This window comes from Glossina fuscipes, unplaced genomic scaffold, assembly GCF_014805625.2.
Source record: "Glossina fuscipes isolate IAEA_lab_2018 unplaced genomic scaffold, Yale_Gfus_2 3, whole genome shotgun sequence".
Classification (NCBI taxonomy): domain Eukaryota; kingdom Metazoa; phylum Arthropoda; class Insecta; order Diptera; family Glossinidae; genus Glossina; species Glossina fuscipes.
The window spans coordinates 9,095,711-9,105,516 of NW_023998417.1; the positions used below are offsets into that span (position 1 = coordinate 9,095,711).

Below are 9,806 nucleotides of genomic sequence, written 5' to 3' on the forward strand. Positions count from 1 at the left end.
CACCTAGCAATCCGTACCTATTGAAACATTTTATATAATTTTATAACTTTCAGTCTCCCGATACTCAAGCTTGGCAAAATGATTATCTTCAAGGTACTGGGTGTGAGATGTACACCGAAACTCTATCACCTTCATTTACCGGCATGACATTCCCGCAAGCCAGCGAGTAAGACCCTGAGATTTTATGCACAAAAGCAACGCAAACAGTTTCCTTTTATTTTACTTTTACTTTTATTTGATAAACATACACTTAGCCACGTTTCGATTGATCGCGAAGATCAATTTTCTATACCCACCACCACAAAAATTGTTCAACGAACACATGATCACTGTTATCGGATTAGTTAATCCGTTTATCAGAAATGAGAATCAGTTGCCGCAAAACATTGAGCGACGCAAACGAATTATAACGACTGTCAGTGTTTGTGATACGCGTTGGGATTGAAGTCTGGAATTTTCGTGGACAAAAAAAAAAAAAAAATGATTGCATAATGAAAAAGTCATAGTAGTACAAAAAGTACTTATCGTCTACATACATATTCATACTTAGATTGGGTTACGCTTTGCTTAGCAATCGACGAACGATTCATAAAAATTTATTGATATTATGCTTACATACACCTACATATATAAATTGGTAGTGGGTATGAAAAGATTCGGCCCTCTAATCGAATATGTTAGGCAGCTTAAATACTATTTTTTAGACTATCTAATATTCTAACTGTTCTTTTTGTATCCTGTTTGGTTCCGTAAGATGTGATATTTGTGTGTTTTTCTTTATTTCCTATAATTTCAGTTATTGGAATGCATTAATATATATATATATGTATATATCTTAAGCAATAATTTTATCTTTTAATAAAAACAAAAAAAAAAAAATTAATAAAAAACACTGACACACATCAAGCATACGTTTCTTTACTCAACTCAAACATAATAATAATAATAATAATATTAATGAAAACATCGCCTGTAAGCTAAACGTAAAAATCGTAGATAAATAACATAGTCTTGCGTTGTAAATTGCAACTCTTTTAATACCTAAATATTTATTTATTTATTTATTTACTTTTTTTTTTTTTTGTAGTTGCATTCAAGCTTAAAAACATTTGTAAATATTTTTCCTTTTTGTTTTTTTTTTTTTTTTTTTGTTTAATTAAGGCATTTAAAGCATGTTCCCGATTTTCGCAATAGAAGAGTAGTCAGTCTATTGTACAAACCAAAAACAAAAACAAAATGAAAGAAAGTACATTAAAAGTAATATAAAAATATTTTAAAGGATATATATAAATAAATGCATACGTAATTCATTCACAATGATCTTTAATGGTTCTGACGTAATAACTTTTTTTTTCTTCTTTGGTATTTTAATAATCAAATTATGGACGCATAGATTATGTTTCTCGAAATTGAAACTCTTACTGCTCGCTATTGAGATTAAAGGTAATGAAGATGGTGCCGATAGTAAAATTTCCATAAATCCTAGAGGCGTCAAAATCCAAGCGAACACACAAGGCTTTTTTATCGCACAAAGTGCTGATGAAGTCAAGAGGTAAGTACATAGAGGAAACAAATGAGAAAATTTTTATTCGGCTGGCACTGCCTTTGTATTCTTTTTCATGCTTTATACTATGTCGTGGACGCGATCATCTACTTGTAACTGTGCATGGACAACGACTAAAGAAACATGAAAGATTGGATGAATTACATTTTATTGTTGCCTAATAATAAGTGGGCGTGTTGAATTTTTCTTTCTACATAAAGACAATGTACCTTCATGTGTATGTACATTGTACAGAGATAATTTTCAATTCTGATCCGAATGAGTAGCCGAGTAAGCGAAAGATCGCGTTTAATATCTCAATGGACGCGGATTTAAATCTCAAGTGGGGTAAAGTTTTCAATAGAGGGGGGCATATGATCTAAGGTATCTGGTAGCATACTTTGTAAATATATTTTTGAAAATATATAGACAATAAATAAATAAATAAAATAGTTTTCATTCGCCCAAGTAGTCAAAGAGTAGGCAAAGAGTCTCAATTGTCGTGGGTTCCTAGACGTTCATATTGATGAAGAAGAACATTTTTTACGATTTCTTTCGAGAGTACTTCGATGCGGTAAATTTATGTGAGATACCTTGCTATGAATGTTGTTGCTCTTGGTACGAGGTGCCTTAAATTGACGCAATTATTTCAGAAAGTTACCCTTAAGCGTTATGCCTGCGAGCGAGTAAACGAGCTAGCACGACATCTATGACCAAGGGTAAAAAGTGGATTTGACCTCGCGAACAACACTGACTTGCGAAAATGTTTTTATATTAGAATTCATTAAACTGATTTACATAATATATAATAAGAAATATTTATATGCTTGTATTGTATTTATTAGATTAAAAATAATTTCTTTTTTTTTCAGAGCTTGGTTCTATTGCAAGGCTTGTCATGAGGATATCAAAGATGAAACCTTGATCAAAAAGTGCAAATGCAAGAATTGTAAGCATATTGTTTATTTTATTGATGTTTTATTATTATTCTTATTATTATTATTATTGTTATAATCATTTTTTGTGTTTTGTTTTACTTTTTTTTTTTTTTCTTTTTGAATATTTGGAAAAGACTAAAAATTGGCATTTTTACGTTATTTTTGTAAAAAATTTTAATTTTTTTTTTTACTTATTCTGAATTATTTGAAATGAATATAATATATATTATGTTTATTAATAATATAAAATAATTTTATATATATTAAGTATTTATTTACATATATATAAATTAAGCTATATGAAGTTCCGAAAATCTTCTATAATAATAAGGTGTTTAATATTCTTTATAAGGTATTATTGAAATGTCTTGTTTTATTAAAATTTCTTTATAAATTTTTTATATACAAAACACGTTGGCGTGGTCTTGTTGCCTAAAAATGAACTCTCTACGAATTCAACCTCATTTAAAACTAAACTAAAAAAAATTTTACAACTAAAAACAATTCTCATTTTCTGTTTATTTGTGTGAATCTGTGCGAGCGAAAATAATGTTTTGGCAAAAAAAAAAAAAAAAAAAAAAAAAAAACCATATATCTACTTATATATGAAAAATTAACAACAACAAAAAAAAATTATAATAATTAACAAAAAAAAAAAAAACCCAACACAGTGACAGTACAGCCCAGGAATAAATTCGATGATTTAGGTAAATCATTTTAAAGATAATTTAAAAATAAATTTTTTTATAAGATTTGTTCATTAACAGCAAAAAACCATTCCTTTATATATATATTTGTTTTTTTTTTTTTTTTTTTTTTTTATTTTTTTTTTTTTAAAAAAAAAATTAAAAATTAAAATAAAAAATTTTTTTTTTTTTTTTTTTTTTTTTTTTTTTTTTATAATGTTTGCCATTCAGTTTATAAAAATGCAAATGCAAGAACAATTTGCGAATCCCATCAGAATCTGTTGTTTGTGCGTATGTTTCATTTTCAAATTTGTAAAATCATTTAAGGAAGAAAAAAAGAAAATTAAAAAAAAAAAAAAAACGAAAACCGCATTCACCTTAGATTAGCAGATTTGACCAAATTTCACCAGATTTCTCAACCAAGCTTAATGCATTAACGGCACCTTAATACACAACAATCGATGAAATAATTGATCTGTTTATGTCTTACCTATGGAAAGTGTTTACCAATGCCTTGCTTCTTAGTTATGCGCATGATTGTCAAAGGATTTTGTTCGTCTTCTTTAAAGAAAAAGCGGGGCGCCGTTCACCGAACTTCATTTTCGACCCTTTCATCACCTGTATGACAATTTCTTTTCGTCACCATATGTCGAAAGCATGAAATTTATTCTCCCCAGTTCTCTCCAGTGCTTTGTCATTAGCTTTCCGCACGACCGTAGATACTAATTAGTATTGTGAAGATAATTTTATGTGCATAAACCCCTGTGGAAGCAATAGGGAACGATGCTGTTATTCATTATTGCATGAGTAGAGAAATGATAAACAGAAGTAAATGAAAAAATTGACATTGGATTGACCGGAAAGTCATTTCGCTATGTGAAAGGCAGTTCAAGGCTTTTATGTTATCGTGACCCCACCGACCATCGGAGTTATCGGTCTGAGACCACACTTGACACTGGCATTCGTTATATGCATCCTTTCTCTACACATTCAATAATTTTTCTCTTGCTTGAACAGCATTTTAGTCTTTTCGACTGCGAAAAAAGTAATGTATGTCGGGACTGCTTCTTTCGACTTTTCAGCATCAAACAAAATCTATTGCCCAGAATCACACAATCGTTTCCACGAACACGAAAGCCTGCTTCGCAAATTGTCAAAATATGTAATGATAATGCGACTTAAGTGTGAACTTGGCTATGAAAAAAATACCACTGAATACCACATTTAATAATTTCCAGATCGAACCCTATGTTCATTTAATGCGTGAAAGACTTGCAAAGAAAAATGAATCGATTGATTGATTTGCATGGCATATGCGGACCGTAGTTAATGGATCTTCAAATACTTGCTTTTAAGATGAATAATGCGTGTTTTTGTTTCCATTTCCAATTCCATTTTCGTTTTTAACTTTTATTTATTATCAAAGAATCTATGTTATGTTAATGGCTAAGAAAAATCTGCTTTTCTGTTTGTTGCAAAATTTATCAATTTTGTAAGTGTACATTACTTCTTCTCAACACTTCTGACAACATGATGATTCATTTTCCTTTGTTACTATGCTCTCCGTTTAATTTGTCTTTCTATTTAGTTTTCATGGTTTTTTCAATTTTTTTTTGTATTCTTTCAAATGAAAAAAATTCCTAAAGTTTTTTTTTTGATTCTCAGACGTTTGAAAATTTTTGCATAGTTTCGTACCAAAGTATCGAAAAGAATTTGAAAATTTAAAACAAAGTATCGAAAAGTTTACGAAACGATCCTGGACACATGTAACACATGTGGGATTATATTTGTTTTTAATTCACTGTCTTACTACTGCGTAAACATCTGAGAAGATATCTCCACTAGAAAGTATTCCATATACCAGTCCATAAATGAAAAGCAAGTTTTAGGGCCTAAAAGGTATAAAAGCATATGTCGCGATAGAGGTCCTGCTAATGAAACATATTCAGTCTAAATTTGGAAAATTGCATATTATTTTAATTATCCTGTAGAATGAAAAAATCTCTATCCTCTGGCGACAAAAGACATATTATTTTAAACACTTTTCTAGTGATTGTGTGCCTTACGAAAAGCGCGTTTGTTGAAGGACCTCGGAAAAATGTTCTTTCTTCAGTCATTCACTCTGAAAGTTAAATATCATGTATCGGACTGGCATACTAATAAGAGAAAGAATCTTTTTCTTTTATACTTTTTCAATAACCATCAGTGGCCCTCCCCCGCACATAAATAAATAAATAAAATAACGAATACTAAAGGACTTTGCGTAACGACTTTGCCTTCTTCCCATGACTATACGGCTTGATTGCTTTTCACACAAATTCGTTACTCTTCCCCGAGCACACTTTCATGGACGAGCTGTCCATGTCATGCTATAAACTTTCTTCACATAAGACTTCCTATAAATTAAAATGATTTACAATAGGCCAACAATTTATGCATACATAACGTGTGCAGCAGCACGTTTGCAAAATCTCCCTTCTGTCAGCAAGCAAGTGAATAGAGAAAGCTCGTAGTGCAAAAGATAATTGAGATTGAATTTTTGATAGGACGAAAGGAGTGAATGATGGAATGAACGCCTTCTCACAGCTTGGGAATTGTTAATAATTTGGCACAATTAAGGAAAGCATTTTTGAAAGTTTTTTGTTCACGTTTCACTTTTTATGTTCCTTCCCCGATATATTTGTAGAGTAGAAATCGATTATAAAGTAAAAGAAAGATATTTGCTTTCCCTTTTCTCCCGTCCGTTTTTTTTTTGTTGTTTTTTTTTGGTTGTAATTTTCATTTATTTTGCCCCTTTATTTGAGTTATTTAGTTAATTTCTATTCTTCTCTCAAACAAAACTGAAATAATGTAACAATCAAAACTACATATATATATTTAATAAAGTTTCTTCCGTTCTTTAATCATTGCACCAAAATGGCATAAATTTTATTCCTCTTTCTCTCCAGAACGTCCATGAATATTGAAAAAAAAAAAAAAAATAACAATAGTTCTAATACAGAAAGTGCATGATATACTGAGCTGCCTATACTCACCTGTGAAATTCATGAATGTATATGTTTTTTGACTACACACGTAAATGTACATAATGTTAGCAATAAAATTTATTGCTATTATAGTTAAAATTAATAAACATAAAAAAAAATTAAAAAAAATAATAATAATAAAAATTTATCCTATTCTGGTGGCCAATTAATTGGCAAGTAATTGCTTTGAATAAAGTCTCAAGTTTGCTTCAAAAGTTCTATCGCTCTCTTAACTATCATTTAGTAAGGAGAACTCTTATCCAAACTTGTTTTTGCGAAATGCCTTCAAACACTCCGCTACTACTATCTATGATTTGGTGGACGGAGTTTTGAAAGTCTTTGCTTCATTATTATGTAATGCATTTGTAATTGGCAATCAGAAAAGGATTGTTGGCGGTATATTTACATATGTTAGCTTAAATACTGCTATGCATGTATCTATATATCCTCTCACAAATAGCTCTGTAAACGTAAGGTATTGTAAATGAATTTAGAAAAATGAAAAAGAAAAAAACAAAAAAAAAGCAAAAGAAAAAAAAAAAAGTTAATTATATTCGACTCACAACCTTTGCTGTACTAATCTTATTTACTTAAAATGTGATCCAGTGAATAAGTTTATCTTATATTTACTTAATTATTTATAATTTATTCCTGCATAATAATGTTTTATACATAGATGACCACCATTGAATTCTGACTTAGGCTATATATTCATATCTATTTCAACAAATTAATAATTCGAATTCGAATCGAGAGATGAAAATTTTTACTATTTTTATAACGAGAAGCAACATTATTAAGTAGTATAGTGAGTAAGCAAAGGCCTCTGTGCAAGCCGTGTGACATCATTTATGACCAGTACGGAAGTAACTAGTACTAGAAGGTAGCCTGCCTGTCAAATGTAGCTCACCTTTTCCTTTTTGCTAGACAATCTTTACGCGACATTTGCGACTTTGCTGAGAAGTATTGGGCAATTAGATGATATCGAAATGTATATGAAGAAAAACAAGTTAGCCGTATTTAGTCTAAATTCGGTAAAGTTCACTTCTTTGTCGATTTACTATTATGGGCCACTTTTCATCATAAAATATTGAAAATCATATCTTTTTACCCTATAAAGTTTTCATACGAACGGTTATATAAGAGGCGGTCCAAAAAATTTCACAAATCGAAACAAAATTTTACTACTATTTCTCAGAGAGTTTTGTCAACAAATTTTGAAAATTTTTATAATAATTTTTTTCCATATAACGACTTTTCAAAATAAGGCGTGATATGAGAGGTGCTTTATAAAATTGGCCCATCCGAGGGAAAATTTTTCGAGTTACTAGGCAATGATGTCTCATCGAGAAATACAAAATAAGGCATTTTATGGTAGCAAAGGTGATCCAATCGCGACCGAGCGAGAAGGAGCGTTCTCCTTGGGCCGAAACAAGTCAATGAAACAAATTTAGTCACAATATTCCAAAAATTGCGAGCAGTAGGTTAAACCAAAAAAGGCATAAGCAGATATCAGCCGGACAGTTAAGATTACATTTCAGCATAAATTCTAAATCGATCGGAATAATAAAAGATAGGTCTATCGTAAGCTCTTCTGTACATATGAACAAATTCAGTATACCTTGGATTATAAAGGGTTTAGAGAAAAGTAGGTTTTAATGCGCTTTGACCCTTTGATTAGAAGGAACTCCTCGACATGATGAAACTGTTAATTAGAAAAAGTCCGAAATTAGGAAAGGCCAGTAGGGTGCCTGCATATAAAACAGTCTCTATTGATATAGTTATATGGGGTATTTTGTGGGGACAATGCAATCATGATGTTTGCTTGTCAATGTCCTTTAAAATATATTGCAAATTTTTTATAAAGCGTTGCCCTCTTTCAGGCACACAATGTGATGGTTTTCTAATGGTTTTTTATTTTGCCGAAATTATAAGTCAAGAAAGACGGAAAGGTGTAATCTTTAGCAAAGGCATGAACTCTTAAAAAAGTGCGGCTAACTTGATGGGTTAATCTTCGGTATCCTTAGTTAAAAATTTTTATATCGCGATCATCACGAATACGTTTAAATCAAAGATCTATATGTTATTCGTAGATTTAATACTTTTTTTGTGGGCGGGTGTGATTTAGCTGTTTAGCTGTGAGAGACTAAGGACGTATTTGTATTTTAGATGTCTTTGGCAAATATTTGTGCAAAGTCTTAAAGAGCAATCATCTATAGATCGAAATTGATAACAACATGTTCAGGAGAACATGTCATTGCCCATCAACTGTGGATGTAATTGTAGGCACTAAGCTTGAATTGGCCTAGTTTTAAGCTTTCAGGAGACTGATGGCTTCTTTTGTGGGAAAAACAGTAGAGAGAGGGAAACCCTAGCTAAAGAGGATTATTATTGTGTTTTTCACGTTTTAGGCGTAGGATAGTAACATTTTTAAATGAAGCACACACATATATATATGTAATATTGTAGGTATATATGTAAATAAAATGCCAACTTAAGTGCCCCACCGCACCCACCTCAACTCTGTAAATAATAATCACAAATATTTGCGTCCCTTGAGATTGTTGTAAAAAGGTTCTCTATGTGTTTATAATTCCTTGTATTATATTTATATAAATTATTATGTATAAGATTTTTTACGAAAAGTATGTCTGTACATATGTATGTAGTTTAATTTATTCGCACACGCATACATACACACACCCACACATTCCAACACATAGTTAGACCTCGTCACTAGTCTTAAAATCCAAAACAAAATAAAACAAAAACAAAAAAAAAAAAAACAAAAAAAATAATAAAAAAAATAAAACAAACTCCAACAAAATGGTTTTAACAACAATTCCTCGTAACTACCTACAATCGCATATATATATATATATATATTTTTTTTTTTTTGCATAACGATGTTTTTAATTGTGGAATGTCTGTGCGTATACATATGTATGTATGAATTGTCGCTGCAATGGATGTATGTATGTATGTAACTAACAGTGCAAAATTTCGCGATTTAACTCTTAAGTTTTTAAAGGGAAAATGAAATTTAAAACTAACTCAAATCTAATCTACTTAATCTAATATCTTTAAGCAACGATCAAGAATGATAACAAAACCGAAATAATAATAATAAAAAAAAAATAAAAAAAAAATTTTTTTTTATTATATAAAAAGTAGATGTAAAGAAATTGAAAAAGAATTAATTAACCCTAAAAGCACTTTTAATAATTGATTATATGTTTAATTTGTTTCAAAAATATCTGAAAATCATTATATTTGTGAAATTAATTATCTAAATTACAAATTGTAAATAAACAATTTTGCAGATGTGGGCATGATAATGATGCAGACCGGAATGGTGAATCAATGCATAACCTCAGTCATTAACCAAACCGAGGGTACGAGATTTATTTAAAAATAAAAAAAAATAAAAAATAATTAAAACAAAAATTAAACCAATTTAAATATAACCAAATTATTTACAAGCTAGTGCTAAAGAAAAGGTTCGAAATTTTCATTCCCAAAAGCTAAAATAATAATAAATTGTGCTCATGCTGTGCTCCATCAAATTATTTGTTGCTGCTAAATATATATTTACTTAACTATATAGCTCCTT

General features: G+C 30.0%; 1 protein-coding gene across 33 annotated transcripts in view; it reads left to right on the top strand.

The window, feature by feature from the left end:
• Positions 1-9,806, top strand: part of LOC119635181 (calcium-activated potassium channel slowpoke) — an 85,845-nt gene that overhangs the window by 59,175 nt on the left and 16,864 nt on the right. For 11 of the 33 annotated variants that reach the window (XM_038029828.1, XM_038029837.1, XM_038029838.1 and 8 more), the window contains 5 exons: positions 54-166; positions 1,394-1,552; positions 2,416-2,492; positions 3,153-3,188; positions 9,517-9,588. In XM_038029828.1, coding sequence (XP_037885756.1) covers positions 54-166; positions 1,394-1,552; positions 2,416-2,492; positions 3,153-3,188; positions 9,517-9,588 — 457 coding nt within the window. The remainder of the gene's footprint in view (positions 1-53; positions 167-1,393; positions 1,553-2,415; positions 2,493-3,152; positions 3,189-9,516; positions 9,589-9,806) is intronic. The other 22 variants (XM_038029861.1, XM_038029851.1, XM_038029853.1 and 19 more) reach the window with 7 other exon arrangements.